This window comes from Scylla paramamosain, chromosome 14, assembly GCF_035594125.1.
Source record: "Scylla paramamosain isolate STU-SP2022 chromosome 14, ASM3559412v1, whole genome shotgun sequence".
Taxonomy (NCBI): domain Eukaryota; kingdom Metazoa; phylum Arthropoda; class Malacostraca; order Decapoda; family Portunidae; genus Scylla; species Scylla paramamosain.
Window position 1 is genome coordinate 19,861,127 of NC_087164.1, and position 23,689 is coordinate 19,884,815.

The 23,689-nt window shown below is 37.2% G+C and overlaps 3 protein-coding genes across 5 annotated transcripts in view; 2 read left to right on the forward strand and 1 right to left on the reverse strand.

The window, feature by feature from the left end:
- The window catches only part of LOC135106994 (uncharacterized), a 173,526-nt gene that overhangs the window by 30,057 nt on the left and 119,780 nt on the right, over window positions 1-23,689 (reverse strand). For both annotated transcript variants that reach the window (XR_010271534.1, XM_064016505.1), the window contains exon 4: window positions 1,962-2,030. The gene's annotated coding sequence lies outside the window, so the exon portion shown is untranslated. The remainder of the gene's footprint in view (window positions 1-1,961; window positions 2,031-23,689) is intronic.
- Window positions 3,463-8,698, forward strand: LOC135106990 (protein lifeguard 4-like). Its single transcript, XM_064016497.1, has 5 exons — window positions 3,463-3,669; window positions 4,892-5,066; window positions 5,287-5,478; window positions 6,049-6,181; window positions 6,920-8,698. Exons 1-5 carry the CDS (start codon window positions 3,555-3,557, stop codon window positions 7,031-7,033), a joined length of 729 nt encoding a protein of 242 aa, XP_063872567.1. The 5' UTR covers window positions 3,463-3,554; the 3' UTR covers window positions 7,034-8,698.
- Window positions 10,322-17,000, forward strand: LOC135106989 (histone H2A deubiquitinase MYSM1-like). 2 transcript variants are annotated; one of them, XM_064016494.1, is made up of 3 exons: window positions 10,322-10,576; window positions 11,412-11,709; window positions 12,698-17,000. In XM_064016494.1, exons 1-3 carry the CDS (start codon window positions 10,506-10,508, stop codon window positions 14,876-14,878), a joined length of 2,550 nt encoding a protein of 849 aa, XP_063872564.1. In that variant the 5' UTR covers window positions 10,322-10,505; the 3' UTR covers window positions 14,879-17,000. The 2 variants fall into 2 exon arrangements, with proteins under 2 accessions (XP_063872564.1, XP_063872566.1); XM_064016496.1 differs by lacking the exons at window positions 10,322-10,576; window positions 11,412-11,709 and adding an exon at window positions 11,732-12,246.

Genomic DNA, 23,689 nt, shown 5'->3' on the forward strand with positions numbered 1-23,689 from the left:
GCCCTCACGTCTCAGTGACTGACCGCGAAACGCCATTAAATTCAATTGACCATAGAGCGAGCCATATAGATAAGACGTAAGCGCTGGATTGCGTTTTCTTACATTGATTATGGGTGACGTTTGAAAGGTCTCAAGATATCAATCGAAGTTATTCTTATACTAATTAACCTTCTAGTAATGCAACACTGAATTTCAAAGTAGCTACGTGCGTTCGTCTGTACGGTACATCGCCACCATTTATGTATAATAGCTACAGAATTAAACATAACAAAAACAAGATCACATACCTACTGCTATTGCACTGCAAGTACCCACAGGTGAACCCATTTGGAGAGAAAGGGAGTAGGGAGTAAAGGTAAAAGACACACACACACAAAAAAAAAAAAAAAGTGAAAGAGAGAACATGACAGGTCAACCTCACAACACAAAAGCCACGCTCATAAACACACCTTCACAATGGTGCCAGTGGACACAAAGACGAGGTATGGTATGGACACCATTATAACGCTCTGAAGACTCGCAAAACATCGATGGAATCCCCGCTGAGACAAAAGGAGTGAAAGGCCACATACGTCTAAGGTTTTTGTGGATTCCATAAAATTAACTGACGAAGAAGTAGGTTAAATGGGGTAGAATGAAAGCAATTCCCATTCCGTTGACCATCTGACCTTCAAGACCTAATTACCCTGAGGCAGAGACGCAACACAAGGGAAGAAAAAGGTGTGACAGTGACGCATACGAAAGAAAGGGAAGGACCGGAGGTAGAAAAAAGGAAGGACGGAAGGCATGATTGAGAAATTTATGTATAGAGGGAACATAGAAATACGTAAATATGAGAAAACGAAAGGAAAAGAAATGTAAGATAGAACATAACAGAAAGAGAGAATCTAAAATTAATGGTATAGTGGAATTATGTGAAGGGGAGAATAGAAGGAAGGAAGGAAGGAAGGAAGGAAAGACAGAAGGAGGAAATGACAAATGAAAATTAAGAAAAGAATAAAGTATTTCTATATAGACCTTGAGAGGACACACACACACACACACACACACACACACACACACACACACACTACGGTAACCGGACCAACTGAACCCAGACGAAAGTGAAAGGAGAGTACCGGATGAGAAAGAAAAAGAGGAATGGGGAACAGATGATGGAAGATATAGAAAAAATAAAAAGAAAAGATGATATAGTGTTGATAAGGACAGACTTGGTTGTTGGTTAGTGAGTCGCTTAATAATAATCCGTCATAGTAGTAAAAATCGTTGTTACAATATATTTAAATCTCCTGCTTGCATCTGTTAAATTGTAGGGAGTGTGACCTACATCAAAATAATAAATTAAACTGGAGGTAATGGAGTACTTTGTGGGTAGCTACGAAACTATTTGAAAACTAAAGTTAAATAAGGTACTCTATTAAATAGCAGTCTTACCATAGCGATCCATTTTTTTTCTATCAGCTTATATGAGTCCAAGGCCTCCTATCAAAGGCTGCTAAAGGTTACGGAAAAATAGGGGTTACAGGATCACTCCCTTATAACTGCTATTGGCTACAGTGTGAAAGGAGACAAGCCCAAATCGTCTCTTACTAATAGGACATAAAATGATGACATGAAGATAAGGAAACGTAAAGTATATTCTGGAAAGGAGACCACATAAGAAAGAATGCTGGTAATCACTGCATAATATATATGTCTACCATAATCAAGAGGGCAAATATTTTGATAAACTGTTGTACATTTTGGATATTCTTTAAGACTATTCTCTTTTGGGGACTGGCATTTTCAGTAGCCCTTTTTTTCCCTTGGCCATAACTTCTAGCTCTTACATAAAAAAAGAAAAAAATAATAAAAAATAACAATGATAAAAATAAATATAAATAATTAAATAAGTAAATAAATACGAATGCAGACTATTTACACAACATAATGACTGATCTTTCAGGATTCAGTTGACTTACATATGGGGTCAGCTGTTGAGGATCGAGATGGTCATGTTGCTATGGCCGGCAAACTCTCCACAATCCATTCTAGAAGGGAAAAATAAATCATAATGCGTTAATGGGCCTTACTTTGCCACCTCTACTTCTTGTTCTCCGCCTTCATATCACAAGTTAAAAATTAGGTCTCATTTGGAAAAAAAAAAAAAAAATTCAGTTGGAAAACTGAACATTGTGTGAAACACACATAAACTTGCAAACTTTACGTATACAGTGATAAAATACAGTAAAATAAGGGAATCTCCAATGTCTGACTCTTCTCTGTTATAAATTGTTAATTTTTCTTGAGAGAGAGAGAGAGAGAGAGAGAGAGAGAGAGAGAGAGAGAGAGAGAGAGAGAGAGAGAGAGAGAGAGAGAGCTCTGACTTAACTCTTGGTACTTCCTGGTTTTCTGATCACCGCCGCCAGATCCCCTCACTGACATCTGCACAGAAAGGACAAAAACCATGCAATCTACCATCTACGTATTATAAGGCGTTAAGAGATGCAGCACTCTCAACCTTTCACTTGTCTTCGCGTACCCAAAGTTATAGTTTACTAACTTTACACGTATATACACCTTACTTTCTTATCAATCCAGCGCCAGTCAATCCAGGACCCAATCCAAACTGAACCATGCCCTTGATCCATCTACTTAACCAACTTGTGTCGCTAGTCGGAATATGTGATAAAAGAAAGAATAGTATGGCACACTTCTAATTATTTTAGGGACATTTTCCTTCTTCCAGAGAGGATTCCGAGACAGAATGAGGTAAAGAACTATCTCTACTTGAGCAATGAGCACTCTTGGGAACTGTCTGGATTTATGACTGCCTTATTTCATCTTTTCATTCATAGGTTGATCTTGTCATGACTCAGTTGTCAAATTGTAGACTCAGTAATTAGGATGTTGACTCAGTAATAAGATTGTGTCAATTCCTTTACTATATAGGCAGCTTTGAAAGAAGATAAACAAATTTATGGATGAGGATGATAGGTGGAAATAGGTAGGTGTGTTTTATACAAGGACTGCCATGTGTAGGTCTGATGGCTTCTTGTAGCTTCCTTTATTTCGTGTTCTTATGATAGTACTGCCTACAAACTACAGTGCACAGAAAGTGGGAATTTAAACCTTCTCCTAACGTTAACTATTATATTTCCATTGAGCTAAGTATTACGTGTTATTAAGGGAACGAGGGCTTGCTTCACCTACGGTATTTATTATGTTTTCTGTATGCTTTCAAATTCGACGTATAAAGCTATTCACTTCAAAAGTAAATGAGTAGAAGAGGAAAAAAAAAAAAATGAAAGAAAAAAAAATCACACGAATAAATGTATCAGACCACATATTTAGAACCTAAAGATCATTAATAATTACCAAATAAAAATACTCAACTAAAATTGCTCTGATAACATGTTGCCCAGGATAGCTAAAAATATATATATATATATATAAGATAAATAAATAAATAAATAAACAAATAGATGTTTTGGTGATATGGCAACACTGGCAGCTGGATCAGTGAAGCGCCGTACGTCAGCTGTTCTGGTTAAGCAGGTGTTGTTTCTGCCACCATGGATAATACACTGTTGATTCCTCAAGATGGAGGGCAAGCAGAGAAGGGAGGGATTGTCAACGACTTCATGTATGGCTCCAATGTGGCAGCGAGTCATATCTACATTCGCATGGGTGAGGAAATGAATGAAGGTCACGTCAGCATGATGTCATTCCAACTCCCCCCGCAAACATTTTTTTCTAATTAATCCATTGCCTGTTTCCTATTCTGTCCTCATTTCCTTATCCATCCCCTATATCGAAATGCCTTACGAGCTTCCTATTATATATCCAGCTTACAATACGCATTTCTAGGTATTAGTGATTATTACACCAATTCATCCAAGCATATCCTGTATTATCCCACGTCAATATCATATTATTGGGTTCCAGCTCCTTATCAATCTCCAACACCCGCGTCCCTTATGAAGTTCCCAATATATCTGCAGCTTCTTATAATACACACTTCTAGATATAAAAGGTCTCAACCCTTAGACCTCATAGGGATTGATATTGTCTTAAAGAGCGTGGTGTTATCAGTTTATTTGTGGTTTTCTTCTTACACAGCCATTAATAATTCTTGGTAGAACTATAATAACCACCAGGACTGATGCTGCTATGTGAAGTTCATGAAATTATAGGTTAAGTTAATTTAAGAACCAATTTTCACTACTTATCTTCTGACTCTGCCTTGATTCCTATCAGGTTCTAAAGTTCTTGTGGGGAGGGAAAGAGAAAAAATAGATTGGGATATATTTTTGTGTTGTATTAAACTGCATGCCTCAATCTACTTCCCTTTTCCATTTTTATAGTCTGAATCTCTCTTAGCCACTAGACTCCATCAATATTGTTCTTATAAACAAGTACAAAAAAATCTACACCTTTTTGTATCCATCTGAAAACCACAGACAGATTTTACAGATAATTACTGTTTTCAGTGCTCAGATCATGGCTGAAAAGTTGCGTGATCAATCTTGGATTATAGCAAGTTTTTGGGAACACATTTAGTGCTCTCTCATAACCCTAACACATTTGTATGATCTTAGCTACTTAGTTCAGGAAATCCTTAACCTTTTTGATATCTGTATCTGGTAAGTGGATGCAGTATTTAGGCTTTGTCATATTTGAATTATTAATTTCATAAATTATTTTAATAATAATGCTGCTATTAGTTATGGATTTTTTTTTTTTAAGAGAGATTTTTATGTGTTTTGATTTGATAACTTGTTTCTTAACAACATAACTGCATACTTAACAGGTGTATATTTCTGTTCCATTGTATGTGCTTTTCATCTTGTACTTTTGTAATGACATGATTTTTTTTTATGGTAGAATTAATTACTTTTCTTCTTTGCAGGATTTCTGCGTAAGGTGTATGGGCTTTTGTTTGTCCAGATCTTGGTGACCACAGTTATTGCTGCTGTATTTTCTCAAACTCCAGTTCTTCGTCAAACCATCCATGATAATCCATGGTTGCTTATGCTTTGCCTGCCCCTGACTTTTGGAATCCTGATTGCACTTCATGTGAAAAGGTGAAAAAGATTTTTACTTTATATAGTATCTATATACTACGTATCTATTAGTGAAGCTCTTCTGGCTCCCAGATTCATGACATAATTATATTTGAAAATATGAAGCTAATATATTCTATTATTAACAACTTGATATCTGTTTATGCTTTATGTTTTACAGGACATACTTAATCTTAGTTTTGTGGTGAATATGCTCAAATCTAAGTTAAATTTCTTACAGGCATCATGTTCCCATCAACTTCATGCTGTTGGCAGCATTCACTGTGGTGGAGGCAATCACTGTGGGTGTGGCAGTGAGCATGTACGAGGCTGAGGTGGTTGTAAAGGCTTTCGTTATGACTCTGCTAATTACAGGAGCACTCACTGCATATACTTTCCAGACCAAGAGGGACTTCACTAGTATGGGAGCTGGGTGAGTGATACGTATATTTTTTTCTTCAGAAATTATGTATTTGTATTACTAATGATACATATATTTTTTTCTTTCCATGAATTATATATCTGTAATACTTATGTTTTTCAGCATTAACTCCATTCCTAATAATTAAAAAATGCTAATGACTTTCAAATATGTATGTTTAAATTTTGGTAATGGACAAAATACATTCACTTTTAATATCCCATGTTTCCCAACTATTAGTTTATGCACTTCCACAATACATAGAGTCAAACATAGGCATCAGTTAATAGTATCTAATTACTTTAGACTTGTATTCATAGACTGGACTTTTATGCACATGATTGGCTTAAAAAATGTCTAGCATAACAAATGTTTCCAGTATTCCAGTATCTTACAAAGGTATATGATGTAATTAAATGTATTGCCCTTCTAAATGTTAATACCTAAAATGCCTATGTCTGTAATGGATGGATAAATATGTCTCCTTGGCTGCTGTCTCAAGATTTCATAAGTATTGAGGGAATTTGCTTAATCAAAATTAATTTTAAAAGTGAATTTCACTCATGAATGTTTCCTTTACAGGTTAATTGTTGGTCTGATGATGCTTATTGGTCTTGGATTCATGAACATTTTCCTGGGAAGTGATGCCCTGGAACTGATGTTAGCTGGCGGAGGTGCTCTTATCTTCTGCCTCTTCATTGTCTTTGATACTCAGGTATGTAAATAACACTCTTTGATGTCATACAATGCATTTTCTTTGCTTAGATTAGCTGCATAAAGATCTTTGTAGTTTTGTTTGTTCTTGTGGCCTAGGGACATGGCAGTGTCTCTGCCCACCATGAAATGTATTTGCATGCTGGAACTGTATCACATGAGAACAAGTTATATCTCTCTCTCTCTCTCTCTCTCTCTCTCTCTCTCTCTCTCTCTCTCTCTCTCTCTCTCTCTCTCTCTCTCTCTCTCTCTCTCTCTCTCTCTCTCTCTCTCTCTCTCTCTCTCTCTCTCTCTCTCTCTCTCTCTCTCTCTCTCTCTCTCTCTCTCCATACCAAGACCATTGTGACACTGACTAGCCTGGTTATTTTTTTTTTATCTATTCATTAATTAATTTATTTATTTATTTACTCTCTTACCTTATCTTTATGTTTATTTCAAGTGATCTGTGTACATACATCTAAATATAATTAATTTAACCCCTATTTTTCATGGTTCATTCATTCTAAACTTCATCACATCTTTTCCTTCATTCACAACAATATACAACTCTTGATAATTGGAACACAGGCAGTGATTTCCATTGTAGTAAACTGTAAACAGAATGGAAGTAAAAATGAAAGATGCCACTAAATATGTCTTGAATAGAATAGGAGTAGTTGCTGTTGTGAAATGTAGAAATTTCTTAGAGTAACATATTTTGTTGCAATTTTGAGGCAATAAAAGTTTTATATTTTTTCAGATGATGATGCAGAAGTTGTCACCTGAAGAGTATATTTTAGCCACAATAAACCTGTACCTGGACATCATAAACCTGTTCCTGGAACTGCTACGTATATTTGGTGACAGAAAATGATAAGTTATTGAAGAGCTACTTTCAGATTTATTCTATATGTTAATTGCATATTATATGTATTTTGTTATGGTTGTTGTAGTATTTAAAAAAAATATTCACTAATGGAATCATGAATTTGTTGCTTGTTCCTCTCACTGGATGGTGAATTATAATGTTAAACTTCTCTCTGACTCACATGTTGAAATTGTACTCAACTGATTTAAATTCAGATTAGCTTAACAATAGCTTACAGTAATCATATTACATATACAAATGAAGAAAAGTAAGTAGCAGCAGGAATTAATTGTACTGAATTGTTTAACTTAATTGCCAGACCAACAATTGCCTGCTTAAGTGACATTGAGGCTTTGTGGTGAATTAGCATACAAAGGCCAATGCTAGAGTATAGAAAATCACCTTTGTTTAGGTGGACACATGGGAAGCTAAGTATCTGTCAGTACACAGGCCTGAGACTAGGTAGAGTTCTTAGCTGGAGTTTGGGTTGAATGTCCATCTTGGGTATTAGTGAGCTGAGTAAGGACAAGTGGTGAACTGCTCAGGATGTTGGCTGGAGTGTAACTGACTCTTCACATATCAAGCAGATTGATAACGGTTTTGTTTTGGGAGCGTGAATTGCCTGACTTGGATCCTCATTGGTTCATCCACTTGTCAGGGTGGATTTTTATATTTAAATTGAAATCAATACCCATCACCACTGAAACCCTGTGAAACACTAGTTCCAACAGCTTTTATAATTATATTTATGTGGGCAGAACAATTTGAGGCCTGGATATAGAGAAGGTAAGAGAATTGCCAAGAAACTTGTTCACTTATGGGTTACCTGGGAGACTTATAGAGCAAATGAATGGTTGAAATACTGGAATTGTTTGTAATATTAGTGTACCTGAATGGCTTACTAGATCTGTCACATAAATACAAAAGAATTATTTCCTCTCAGTCACTTGGAAATAATGTAGTTTAAATAAGTGTTTTTTATCCTAAAATGTGAATGATAGGAAATGAAATGAGCTATCTATCCTTTTGATGTGAGAGGACCTTCAATTCATGAACCATCTGTACATAAAAATAAGTGAGTTATACCTGATTTATATTTTTCTATATATTATGAGGTTCTTCAGTCTGTCTTTGACAAAAAAAAAAAAGAAAGACATGCACCAAAACTACACTGTTAATAATGACATTTAAGTAAAATCAATGAAGTTTTGAACAAGCTACAGCTTCTTCTGTGACAGGGTACAAATGTTTATTAATTGCCTTTCATAGGTATTTAATTCTTTTTAAGTTAAGTAGCTTACACTACTAGAAATGGGAGTAAAATTTATTTTGTTATGAGATGTGTGACACTGCACTACATTGTATGGTGGTTGTACTTCAAGGAAATCTTTGTGATCAAATATTAAAATTTTTATGAAGTGCCTGCAGTAGCTCAATATTTAAGTGATTTTTGAGCTATATTCTCATGCAGTGCATGTGAATATGCTCAAAGAACACATGCTGGCATACAGGAAACAGCTTCCTGTCTGTGATGATTTGGTGTAGCTAATCCAGATATTTCTTATTACTGTATTTAGGCTTCTCAAGGTTTACTATAGTTTCAAACCATAAAGTTTAGTTTCCATGAACAATGTACTATAATGGGAATAGTTTATTAAAAATATAAACATTTGTCATGTTCATTACTAATAACCTTGAAATTATTTGTTAGGGGAATTGACATTAAGTGGGCCTTTTTTTATTGAATTTTTTTGTTGCCAGGCTAGGTAGGTGTAAGTACTGGAGAAGAGTGCTATGACCAACAAAAGCTGCATTAAGTTTTAAGTGAATTTGATTTCTAGTATCAATGACAAACTGATTACCTTTGGAATGTATTGCTATGAAGCCTCACTTGTGCTCCAAACCTCTTACATCTGGGACTTCAGTCTTGAGAAGTGAGGTGAGGTGAGGTGCTCAGTTGGCACCATGAGCAGAGCCTGCTCAGTGCTTGAGTGGGAAAGGCATACTTTCCTCACCTACAGTACCTGCCTATTTTCTGCCCGCAATATTCCCTATGCAGTATTGCAGTGAATGGGCGCTCTGTGCCTTCCTGTGGGAGACCTGTGGTGTAACAGTGACTGCATGTGGTGGGATTTTGTCATTGTGGTGTTGTGAGCCACTATGCTAATATTCTGTTCGTGCTGTGTACCATTGGGAAAATAAGATGGTGCCATAAATCAGCCTGGCGTTTATCTTGTGTCCCTGCCAGCCCATTGTCCCCTGTGTACGTGTACTGTTTCCCGGCGCCAGGTAGGCACCACGGGTGAGTACCCACCTCCCCCTGAGTCCTCCCCAAGACCTACTGTGTCATGACCCTTTGTCCCCTTACTGCCAGCAGCTAAAAGAGAGCGATGGTTGCTGCAATATTATGATTATTCACTGGCATTTCATTACATTATTAATGCATGATTAATAAACTTAATCTACTGAAATTTCCCTCTCTCCCATTACTGTGTAACTATTCATCTATATACTAAGAGATGATATCCCCTCAGAGTATATACCAGAATAGTGCAATGAGTTCATACAAGTAGCATTATTTTATTGAAGTAGACAAAAAACCTGTGAACATTTCTAAATCATCTTTATATCTTTGTCTAGGAATTCTTTAATTGTAAAAAAATTAAGGCAGAGTGCTATCTCTGATGACACACACACACACACACAGAGAGAGAGAGAGAGAGAGAGAGAGAGAGAGAAATATGTCTTAAAGTAATAATGAAATAGTAAATGAAATACATAAACCTGCTTCCAGGGGGGGGGGTACGGCTCTTGCTACTTGAGGGAAGGACTGTATTAGCTGCATTGTCTGCCATTGGTGAAAACAAAGATGTCATCAGACTTTAGTAATTACTCTTGTATATGTACGCCCCCCCCACGTTTACAGCCTCGCTCGTACTTGATGCTACACCGAGGGAACTCGAGTCAAGCTGGGCACCACAGTATACCTTTAGTTACATCTCTAATTGACAAACTCTTACACACACACACACACACACACACACACACACAGAGAGAGAGAGAGAGAGAGAGAGAGAAAGTAACCAAATAAAAAAAATCAAAATTATGAGAAAAAATACTTAGAAGTCAAAATAATCAGAATAATACACTTCTAATGTAAAAATAAATAAATAAATAACGAAATAAGACTTGCACACACACACACACACACACACACACACACACACAGAGAGAGAGAGAGAGAGAGAGAGAGAGAGAGAGAGAGAGAGAGAGGTTTACATTTCACTGTGACGTCACACAAATAACACACCGTTGGAAAGGGAGACAAACCCAAACAACAACACTGGGGCGTATTGAACTTACGGCCATTTTTCCCTTCCCTCCAAACACTCATATCCCAGCTAGCAATGCGTGGTGCCCTGAGCTTACTGGTGGCTGAGTGACCTTTGCACCTAAGTGCTTGAGTGTCTGTAGGACCATGGCAGCCTCAGAGGAGCTGGGAGGTAGTCTGGATGTGGATGTGGTCGGGCTGGTGGATCTAGATTTCAAGTGAGTATCTCCTCTCTTTCAGTATATAAACCCGTGTAACATGAACACTAATCCTCAACTTCATGTGCATTCAGCTAAGATCCAGCCCATTCGGGGGCAGTGTATTAATAGCGACTCAGTGTTGAAATATGGTAACCCTAACCAAAATGGGTATGCAAAGATGTCAAAAAAAAAAAAAACCTTGCAACTCCTGGACACCATAAGGAAAGAGTTTTTTATTTATTTATTTTTATTTTTTTCATTTTATTTTAAGGCCTGCTTATTTCGTCTATTTATTCCAAGATTCAGATCTGAGTATCAACGAGGCCGATAATTGAGATGTGGCTACCCTAATTAATAGAAATTTCAACCATAAAAAAGTGGGGATTATGGAAATAACCTTGGCCTAATAGTTTCTAGATAGTGGCTGTTTATTTCTGGGTTAAAATATGATACTGTTTTTCCATGCATGATCAACACAGAGAAGGGATTGTCAATGAAAGTAATGAACAGCTAATGATGTATATATATATATATATATATATATATATATATATATATATATATATATATATATATATATATATATATATATATATCCTTTTTTTTTAGTGGTAATATTTTGCTTATTACTTTTGAAATTTTAGACTAATTTAAAAAATGTTGGTTCTGTGGAATTCCTAGGGTATTACAGGGCCTTTAGAAAGAGATTAAAATTCTATCTTGTGACTAAAATAGACTGGACAGGTCCCTATAAAATTATTAGAATTAAAAAGAATTACAGCCTGTATTTTTGAGTCCATAGTTAGCACATGCATATTTTTTGTATTATTTTACTATGAATTTGTTTTTGCAGAAATGAATCAGACTTCTTTGACTTTGATTCTGGAGGGGAGTTTGGGCTATTTGGTGAAGCTGGTGCAGCATTGCATACAACAAGCAGCAGCACCACCACCACTACTTCTGCTGCAGCCACAACCACTCCTCTTGCATCTCCACCAGGTGCCCTTCTCAGCACTTCTCCAGGTGCTAACATAACAACTGGTAGCTCCAGCCAAAATACAACTTGCAACAGTCTTAAAAAGGCTGGGAGCACCACCAAGAGCAAAAGTCACTGGACTGACATAGAGAAAGATTTGTTTCAAAAAGGCTTGGTAAGATTGACTATGTAATCTCATGTTATAGCCTTAGAATTTTAAAATATGATGGATATTCAAGTTTGTTGTTGGATTGTAGTATTTCTAGATAGAGATATATCAGGTATCTACATTCAAGGAACATCCACATAGATTTTAGCATCTGAATTTACATCTGGATTTGCTATGAAATACATATCCACTTCCACATCTGTACCACACACATAGAGGATACTGTAGATTTATTTTATATGTTACAGACTACAGAGAGAGAAGAGAGAGAGAGAGAGAGAGAGAGATTTCAGTGGTTTGTCTTTAACTTCATATCAGACAACTTGTGTGGCTGAAACTCCTCATATAACTTTAAATTTACAAAGTGTAGTATTTTGCAACAAAGCAGCTGTCATTTGACAATAATTAGTGCTATATAGTGAATTTATATCAAGATCCTGAACACATCCACATCCTCATCCACATCTATGAGGATGTCATAATTGGATATCTACATCTGCTGTTTGATATAAACTGATATCTACATTGGCATCTTCAAAATATGTACGTTACTTATTTTTGTTCAAGAATTCTGTCTTCCATCTTTTTTTTTTTTATTTTTTTACTCCTTTACCTCATCCTTCCACTTTCCAGATGGCGTTCCTCTCTTAGTAGGGCCAGCAATTTCTCTCAGATACATTTTCTCTACAAACTCTTATTTATGGTGTTCCTTTTCACCCTACATTCCACTTCATCTGCACAGGTGCTTATCTCCCATACACATTGCTCTCACCCTCCTATCTTATCACCCTCTGTATATAGACTTGGATGTGGAATTGGGCACAGAAGCATTATAATTAAACATAAGCTTTTAAGATTTTTTTTGTTCATTGGTAAAGGGTGTAAGCAAAAAAAAAATATATAATGCAGTGAATTAAGTTAAAGAAATTTGCTTCAAATGTTTTATGTGATGTTTAATATGATGATTAGTGTGTAAAAATTGAAATTTTTACAGGAACTCTTTGGAGCAAACTGGAATCAACTTTCAAGTTTTATATTTACAAAGACTCCTGGACAAGTACGAAGTTTTTACAAGAAGTGGATGGAAGTTGTAAGTGTTGTTCAAGAAGCTGATACACTTGGAGAAACCCTGATTTTCATGCCTGCTGATAATGTGTGCATTAGTACAGATTTAGAAGATCCTCTAGGGCTTATTGAAACAGCTACCACAACTGTTACCACCACTCCGTTATCTCCGAGAAGAACTAAGAATATTCAAAATAAATCCAAGACACTAAAAGGTCATGAAAATGTTGATTCACCTTTTCAGCCTTCTGATGAAATTATTGTTCCTTCAGTAGGTGAGGAGTGTGTCATAGAACAATGTGATTCTTTTGTAGGGAGTCCAGATAATGAAAGAGGTAAAGAAAGGAAAACTATTTCAGCACAAAAAAAGTCACCTGGGAAAGTAAAGAAGAGTGGGACATCATTACATAAATCTCACTCGCCCTTTAAAATGAAAAATCACAAACAGAAAACAAAAAAGAAGAAAATGAAAGTTGCAAGCAGTCCAAAGAATAGTGAGGTAAGGAACATGTCAGTGGTAGAAAATGTGCCCAAAGTAGTGCCTGAACCCAACATGGCTCTGTTAGGCCAAGTGGTCCATTTGGTGAAGGATGACGAAATGGAAACGAGTGATGTTGATATTGATGTTAGTGATGATGAGCAATTAGTTATCATTGACAAGTCTCCCACTGATGTGATCCTTCCCTCAAAAGTGGAAGCCCCAAAGAATCCCAACATGAGGGGAGAGAACACTGAAATAAAAGAAGTGCATTCCAAAGTTGAAAGTTTTGGATCTGAAGGGAGAAAGCAACATATTTTTACTTTCCCCCGCCCACTGAAAGAAAGGGAGTTAGACTTAGATGAAATTACAGAGGAAGAAAAAGTTGTTCATTATGAATATTTTGATGGTAAGGGTGTAAAAACTCCAGAAAGGTACTTGAAAATAAGAAATTATTTGATAAATTTTTGGAATCAGATAAAACCTAAATATGTGAGGAAGACAGCAGTGCGTGCTGGTCTCAAAAATTGTGGTGACGTGAATTCCATCAGCAAAGTGCATGAGTATCTCGAGAAAATTGGTGTAATTAATTTTGAGTGTCCAGAGAGCAACTATTCTTCACCTTTGGTTGTAGGAATTAAACCAAAAGAAAAACATGCAATCCCAAGCAAACCCATTGTTAAAGTGGACAGGTCGGAAATGACTCGACAGAAACAGAAAAAGAAATTGGATATGTCTCTTTGTGAAGGTGGAGGTTTGACCATAAGTCATGATGAATCAGGAGCCATTGTTGATGCTTGCCACATACCTGAAGCTCCTCGTAGCAGAGCAAGTTCTGGGAGCAACCGTAATGGGTCCCGAACAGAACAGTTCAAGTTGGTGCGTTGTCTGGAGCATGACCCAGACACCCCAGCACCATTTTCTGTTATTATGCATGCACATGCTCTCATTACTATGGACCTTCATGCGCACACCTCCCTTGCTGAAGTTATGGGACTACTTGGAGGGTATTATGACCCTACTTCACACACATTGCATGTGACTGTTGCTGTGCCGACAGCAGCAGTCAGTTCTGGTGTGGAATGTGACATGTGTCCAGTGTCTCAGAGTGCAGCCTGTACCACAATTCATGAGGGTGGTGTCCAGGTTGTTGGATGGTATCATTCTCATCCAACATTCCCTCCAAATCCATCCATTCAGGATATGGACACTCAGAGTCAGATGCAGCAGTGGTTTGCCCGTCAGGATGCTCATTTCTTAGGTATTATTGTAAGTCCATTTTGCCCCACAAATCGTAGTGAAGCCTCACACATACGCTGCATTGTCCTAGATAAGCCGCCTCACTGTCAAGAAGAAAAAGGTTCTAAAGTTCCTTACAAGCTGTTCTGGTCTGTTAGTGAGGTGATGCCTGGAGCCTGGGAAGAAGTATGCCAGGGTGTGAGAAAGGTGGTGACTGGGGCCCGAGATGATCCCATGGCAGTGGATTGGAGGGGAGAGTGGAGAGGACAAGTAACCAATTGGGAGAAAGCAATAGCTTCTTTGAATCACCACCTACCTCATTATCTCCACACTCCTCTACAGTCTGTTAGGACAACTTTTCTGGCTGCAGTGAGGGAATGTTTAGATGCCTAGTGTCTAACTTTTTGTCTGTGAATGTGCAAGAGATATTATTACTTCTATTTGTATTACCATTTAAAACAAAATTGCATGTTGTTTGTATGTGTGTGTGTGTGCGTGTGTGTGTGTGTACATATATATATATATATATATATATATATATATATATATATATATATATATATATATATATATATATATATATATATATATATATATATATATATATATATATATATATATATATATATATGGTATATGTGGATGGGTGTGTATGTTTTACTAGAATGACTCTAGTCAAGTGCTAGATAATAAATTGTAGGAATGAAAAGGTCACTTAATTGCTGCTTCCACAAAACAGAGGTTAGAAATTTTTTTAAAAAGAACATTTTCTGTTTAATTCTTAAGGTGCCTTAGTGCTCTTTATAAAGGATCTGGGACACAGAATGGAAAAAAATGAATAAGGCAGTATTCTAGACTCTGCAGATGAAAGAGATAAAGGAATAAAGTTAAAAGATGAATGTGACTTTTGCATTAGTAAAGTGGACCAAATAGAATATGTAGAATTCTTGTGCTGTGGGACCATAGGAAAGGCTAGACAAACATTAAGTTCGTAAGAGAAGTAACAGAGAAAAAATTTATATTAGATTTTGAGTAGATACTGTACACAATTAGACAGACATTATTAAAATGGAAAGTGATCTGTTATTAGAATTGACCAGTGTAAATTCGCATCTTTTTCATTCTGCTCTTTGTACTAATACAGTCCTTCAGGCAATTACTTTTGCTGTTGTCAGGAACAGATGGGCCCACAACACTGGATAAGAATTCCACAGATCTGATCTTGTTATTGGTTAATCTCTTGCCCACTGCATTTTGTACTCCATTATTGACACTGAAATGTAACTGACTTGCCGGCATCACATCTGCTGCTTAAAAGCTTGTTCCTACCAGTATTACTAACATGAACTAAAGTGCTAGTAATAGTTTGAGTTTGTAAAACTTTCATGACAGTTGTGACCCATAGTTGAGTGAAATGTGAATACTATAAGACCAGTTAGAAAAACAAAGTTCATACCAGGATAGTGAATGGATTCTTTGAAATCTTTGACTCACCAAGATTCTGTAGTCATGTCAGCAGTTTACCAATTTTTGGGATCCATACTGTCAAACAAAACTGCTAGGTGATAGATTCTTTAGAATTTTCCTTTTGCAAGCTTTTTGAATTACTTGGTCTGTGTTAGAGGAGCTAATGTCTTTTGCACAGGGCTTTGAATTGATAGCAAATTTCTACATAGTATAAAGTAAAGGTGGAAGGTGAAGGACAAAGGTGAATGTGAACACAGAACAGTATTTGATGAAGGTAGGAGGAATTCTCTTGACCATAAGCCTTGACTGATGTCTTTAGGCCTAGAGATGAAAATTGAGAATCTGAACAGAGATGAGAGAATAATGTGGGAGCATCTAGTCTTGAAATTGAGTGTCATTAATACACAAAATAATAAAGAAATTTAAAGATAATCACTTTTGGGAGGATCTGACTTTGAGACATTTTTATTTCCTGAAGTCCATATAATCTGTTGTATGAGCAGAAAGATCTGGTCTTTACATGACAGACTAAAACCATTTTCTAGTTTACTGAGACAAAGTCAGAAGAGTTATTACAAGATTACAGTCCCACCTCATCCCCACTATAATTCTAGGAGATGACTACCTACTCATATTATTTTCATATTTAATATGGAAAAACAGTTTTATGTACTGGGGTTAAGGGAAAATTTTAATACCAATAACTTTTGTATGCCAGTGGATGAAATACATTTTTAGACTCAATGACTCCTGACAAATGCTGCAGAATAAGATAAATTTTTATTCTAGCAGACTAAAATCATGCAGTGTAATTGATTAGATGCAAACAACTATGTATTCTCATTCAATTGTAAGGAAAAAAAATGAGGTACTGCCAACAATAATAAAGCAAATGACTTGTCAGAATTGGGTTATCACTTGGAAAGTGTCTAAATCAAAGGTTAATATAATTGAAGGTTGATAAACCTAAATATGTAAGAGTTTGTTCAAAGAATAACTAAAAAGTTCTCCATAGGTATTATGTATTCTAATAAAGGTTCACAAAAATTTTGGCAGTGTTGATTGTGACCAAACCCCTGTTCACAAGTGACGTCTTCAGGAGAGAGCACATCCACAGTGAGTGAACTATCATCCACCATACCATCAAGTTATGAAGGTGTTCTTTTTGTATTTCAGTAGTGAGGCAAGTTCAGCTCAGACTCGCTTGCCCAGTAACCTCAAAGACTGCTTTCTCACTTTTTTTGTTAGTATGGCTTGTCTCACAACAGTGGGGAGTGTCACTAATATCAGTATTGCTGTTGCAACACATCATTAAAGATTTTCTTGTATAATAATAATATTAGAGATGATTACTATTACTACTAAAGTAAAACCTTGCTAAATTGGACTAACTGGGGGGAAGGCCAATCCAACTTAACAAAAAAATCTGACATCTGAATCCAGCACTACATTTGAATTTCTCATCTCCAAGATGTTCTGCAAGCCTCCCTGCAGCATGCTGGCTATCCAGGCTGCACAGTGTTACCCCTCCAGCTCCTTACACATACCATCTGTTAACAGATTTGTCAAGGTTTTCATGCTATGCCCTCCTTGCTCTATACAGGTTCTTCCCCTGCCCTTCCCCTTCCTTTAAAAGTGTCTGACTTAAAGGGGTCTGACTTAGTGAGGTTTTACTGTACTATTTCTACAATATTGTGCCAGCAATTATGATAATGACTATCACTATTCTATCCAAATATTTGGCTGCCATTTCCCTTAAATGAAGGTATCTGAGACAAAACATGATGCCTCACTGTCAATGGAAAAAGAGGAGTAGGTCCCAGTCCCCTTACTCCATGTATTTTAACTGGCTATTATGATATGCTGAGAATTTAATGCCACCATTCTTTCACCTCAGCTGCTTCAGAGATGACAAATGATAAATATTTAAGCAATGGCTTATGTTGTGTGAAGGTTACTAGGACACACCAACTCTCCATTTAGTCTTGCCTCTCCATGTCCCTTTTTAGGTTTCATAATATTGCTGTGCACGAATTTATTCAACATGAGGTTGGTCAAACAAAAAATATGAACATGTAATGAATATGATTTTGAATCTATAGCTTTGATCTTACTCATTATTTACTATATATAATTCCCTTTGTATTTATTAATGTATTTATTACTCGATCATTCTTTTTTGCTGTCAGTAGTGTCTAATAACTATACAATATATTTGGGCCAAAACACTCCATTTGGTTTAAAAAGAGTGGGAAGTAAAGGGACATGAATAACAAACATTAGCTTGATGAAAAATCATTACAGAGTGAGAAAGAAAGGGACCATATCTGACATTTCTTGTGGATGAGTCACTGCATCATACAAAGAAGCCATTCTTTATATGTAAAGCAGAGCCGTGACATTTTGTATGTATTTGGGTGTGCGGAGGATGCGTAACACCATTGTTGTATATATGAAGCAGAGAAGATAGTGACAATTTTGTTTGGGAGGAGCGTCATGATATAAATGGATCAATTTTTTTTTTTAGATACATTATCTGTTTGTAGAATGAGAGAAATGTTGAATATTTTCAAGGGTTGCAAGGTTAACAATTTATAAGATTAATAGAAAGTAAAGTATTTTCAAGACTTGAGTATGAAAGCTTATAAAGGTAAAAAAAAAAAAAAAGTAAGGAAAGATAAGCGTTTTCAAGGGGTGTGTCGGTAGGAAAGGTTGAAACTAGTGGAAAGCAGAGTAATTTCCAGATTAGCGAGTGCAAAAAAAGAAAAAAAAAGAGGTTAAAAGAAAGTAAGAAAAGTTAAATAATTTCAAGATTTTAAGTACAAGAAATCATGAGAGTGAGAAAAAAATGGTTTTGATGTCTGAAAGAAAGTAACCACACAAACAATAATAAAGGTCGGTAACTGCATTCTCAGACACTTAGGTGTTCTATCTCGACTAATCTGGAACATGCTATAATCCAAGTCATCGGGGATTTTAACATTGTTTTCAGGATTCTAATGATAACTGAATAAGGATTATGTACCATCAATTAGAAAACATGCTTAAGAATCCGTCTAATTATCTTTGTTGTATTTGGAAATAGGAGACATTAAGGGCTTTGTACCTTATTAATCCAAATGAGTATTTATAGTATTTACACCAGTGTGTTCTGGTTCGGGTAGACTGGTGCAGATTCTACCGAACATCACATTACAATGAAACGGTGGATTGTCTTGTACTATGAGTCGTAATGCTCTCTCTCTCTCTCTCTCTCTCTCTCTCTCTCTCTTCATGGAGATGGTTACGCCACACGTTGCTGCGCAAGATGGCATGCTCGCCACAAGGGGTAAAAATATATACACATAAATACACCGGCAGTTATCACAGTCGTGCACGCACACTGCACTGTCGGCAGCTCCGGCACGCTCGCTTTCTTCGTCCGTCTCTGTATTTTCAGACGGAGAAAAGTACTTCTCAGGGATGCCAGCACGTCTGCCTTTTTCTATGAATATAATCCATAGCTAACTTGTAATTTCCTCCACATGCTCCGAGGCATTTAAACTATGATGTCCCGTGGCATCGTGGGCTGGAATCAGTCTGTGCAGAGCAGATAATGTACGGCTTGCCAAGCTTATCATTCTCTCCCACTCATTATCTCTGGGGTGACCTGAGGAACGCAAAATTGTGGCAATCCGGGTTTGTGAAAGTTGCCCTGCGCCCGGGGTAAAAATATACTTTCTTTTTGAAAAATCTGACTCGAAAATGAGAATAGTAAACTCAACTTGGCATACACACACACACACACACACACACACACACACACACACTCAAAGGGTACCTATAACGTTGTGGTGCGATATAAAACGCATGATGTACACAGGTATGGGACATCTGGGCACAACTGAGGACGAGAAGGGAGAAGGTGCTTTGAAAGGCAGGACACTGTTTCAGTTTACTACTCTTATTCTTTTAAGACGATAACTTTTTTTTTTTTTTCACAACCGGTTACCACTGGCGGCCTTAGATAAATAATGTGTAAAAAAAAAAAAGACAAAAAAATTCCACCGAATAAGTATGGGAGAAAATGAAAATTACGAATATCAGTACAAACCAAGTATATTTTACCAGCTGAGTGAAATGAGTTGATTGTACCGATATATATATTCTCATAGAAATCATATTCCTAGCTTAAGCGCGTCGCCATGAGGTGGTAAGACACTTTTTAAAACATTCCTGTAAACAATTAGTGCAGTTAAAGATGTATATTTGTGGACAGATAGACAAATAGATGACAGGTGTAGAGATATATAAAAGTTACTGATCACAAAATCACATAATATAAAATACATTGCAAATATAATAAAACATATATTACAAAAAAAAAAAAAAAAGAAAAGCCTTAAGCACTACAGTCCATTTGCAAACTTATACATGCTAAGATTAGACTTGGAATAGGAAGTAAATCGATAAATAAGTATACTAAATAAATAACTACCTATCTCAGCCAGTAAGTATATACGTTTCCATCTACCCACCCACCTATTTACCTATCTAATTAACCACCTAATTAATTAACTAACTAATCAACTAGCTAACCAACTACCTAAATTGTCTTCGAAAGATTTACGTCTCTTAAGATCTATGACAGAGGGAATTTGTCGACCAACTAACTAATTACCTGTCTACCTATCTGAATACCTAGCTAACTGACTAACTAAATTGTCACGGAAAGATTTACTTCTCTTAACCCTTTCCGTGTTATTTGGTACACCTTTCCTTATTCACTAACCACTCTGGGATATCTTTTCTTGTTCTACAGCCGCCTCCAAACATCGTACAGGATACAAATTACAAAACTTATCCTTTTTCTGCCTTCTTTCTTCTGCATGCTTATAAAAACTCCAAACATTGCTTGTAGGACTGTGAACTTTTGCATATGGCAGCAAAAGAGTTATGATCTACGACGGAGGGAATTTGACCAAGCTATGTAGTTCATGGAAAGCCGGAGGAGGAGTGAGTGGCGGAGGTTGCTTCGCTGAATTGCAGACCACAGGAAGAGCTACGATGCTGTGTTCTGTGAGCTCCGGTGAACCCATTGAAAGTTCCTAATGACTGGCTTCTGAAATTCACGGATCAGATGAAGAGAGAGAGAGAGAGAGAGAGAGAGAGAGAGAGAGAGAGAGAGAGAGAGAGAGAGAGAGAGAGAGAGAGAGAGAGAGAGAGAGAGAGAGAGAGAGAGAGAGAGGGAAAATAAACCAGGACTGTTTTGTTATCGGCTGATTACAGTACTCGAATTTTAAGACGATGCAGTGACGCAAGTTTGTGCAGCTTAGAATTAAAGTGTAGACGGTAAAAGATATAAACAATAGGTATAACAGAATGTACACAAGAAATTTACAATAAGATGTAAAATGATAATAAGTTTCACAATAAAAATGCACAGTACAATGCATGCAATAAATTACACACACGCAAACACACACACACACACACACACACACACACACACACACACACACACACACACACACACACACACACACACACACATACAAAATAGCACCTTTCAGAAATAATACATCACGTTGTGGTCCTCAGCCTTGGAATTCCTTACCAGCAGACATAGATACATAGAGACAGGCAATCTCTCTCTCTCTCTCTCTCTCTCTCTCTCTCTGAAAATGGCGTCAAAAATATTACGGCGAGAACCATCTGATCTAGACACCAGACCCAACACAGAAGACCCGTTTTCTCTAGTTGGTAGGATCTCGAGTGTTGTGTTTGAGTTGCTATGATTATTCAGGGTTTGATCAGACATGTAACAACACACACATAGAGGCTGGCCAGGAGTTCCTTCCTTCTCAGCGCGGCGGTCCAGGCAAGAAGATGGTGGTGTTGCTGCGTGGATCAGCGGGAACCTGTACCAGTGCGGTGTGGGTACACGAGAAATGCAAACACTTCTGAAGGAGCGAGCGAGTGTCAGCTTGCGAGACAGTGAGGGACTTAAAAGTGATGGAGTGTCATACTTGTGGCAAAGCTGCGTCCGCTGAGTCAGGTCGCAATTAATGTCCGAGAAAATATTGAGAATGATAATGAAATTCATGTAAATTCCTGCAGATGTGGTGAAATCTGTGATGCTCTTGATAATGATGCTGTGTCTTACTCGTACTTACACCAGCACCGATAGTAGGAGAATGCCGCCCTTCTCCCCATACACAGGCTGGAGAGAGACTGATAATACAACAAATGGTGTTCATGTCACTATAGAACGTGCAAAACATGACAATTTCATCACACACACACACACACACACACACACACACACACAAGAAAAAGAATAAATAAGTAAAATAAATAAATATAAATAAATAAATAGATAAATAAAAAAAATAGATAAAAAATCTTGCTTAATCCTCCTTACATAGACACGAGGACACCCAGTCACCCTCCTACCACACCCTCGAGTCCTAGAGAGTACCTTGAGTGGGGGAGTTTCTCTTCGGTTCCTTAACGCAGGTATAGAAAGCGGACGTCAAGAGCGGCACCAGTTCCATAAATATCAAACAAAGTAACAGGTATCCGGACCTTCAACACCTAATCAACTGGAATGAGGCTACGGTCCTTTTGATCTTTGGAGAAGGATTTATTTGGGTATTATTTCAGATTAAAGCTCGGTACAGTCTGGCAGGTAAAACTGTATATTTTTTGCTAAATACCACCATGCATTTCATCGCCCGTATTCAGAAACACTTTGCTCTCACTACGACTATTTTCAAAGGTCACAGAGATGTTCAGCCAGGTTCTCAAGAGTGTTTCTTCAGCTCACAATGTAGAACTCATGTTCATCTGTCGCTAGAAGCACAATAACACCCTTAAAAAACCCTTGTCACTTTAACTAGAGCCTTTTGAAAGAAGTGGAGGTGCTGCCAAAAGTGTTTCAGAATATGGTTTTGTATGTCATGAAATCATACATGGAAGTGTTATGTTACGCTACATTAGGTGATCACAGGTGTTGTTGCTGCTCTTAGTACTCTATGGCTGGTTGGGCTGAGACACTTCAATATAGACACTTCAATATCCCGGAATCAAATAAAGCGTTAACCTCACCAGATGTTGCCTTATAGTCTCCTCACAGCTCCATTGCCGATGTCTTAGAAATGCCTAAGCGAAGTAGGGATGTACATAAAAGTCAAGTCGCCACTCATCTATAGAAACTCAGCTGCCTCTAAGTAGTAAATCGATATTGCATCTGTGGACCTCCATTACCGTCCTGGAGAATAAGATAAAAGACGGTCAGAGCATTTCAAGCAAAGAATATAAGACAGGATACGAAAGGCAGCACATGATGGAGGACGCCACCGTATATACACACACGAGCCAAGTGTAACTCTCTGTGCTACATTCTGATCTCGATTAAACGAAGGTAGTGTAGAAAGTAAGGAACTCTGAGGTGATATTAGTAGTAATGATGGCGATGATGCTGCTGATAACGCTGCTACTGCTGCTGCTGCTGCTGTTGTTACTGTTGTTGCTGCTGCTCTTGTTGCTGTTACTGTTGCTGCTGTTACTACTACTGCTGCTGCTGGTGTTGTTGTTGTTATTGTTGCTGTTGTTGTTGTTGTTGTTGTTGTTGTTGTTGTTGTTGTTGTTGTTGTTGCTGCTGCTGCTGCTGCTGTTGTTGGTGGTGGTGGTGGTTTTGTGCTGCGGCTGCTGCTGCTACTGCTGATGGTGGTGGTGGTGATGATAGTGATGACG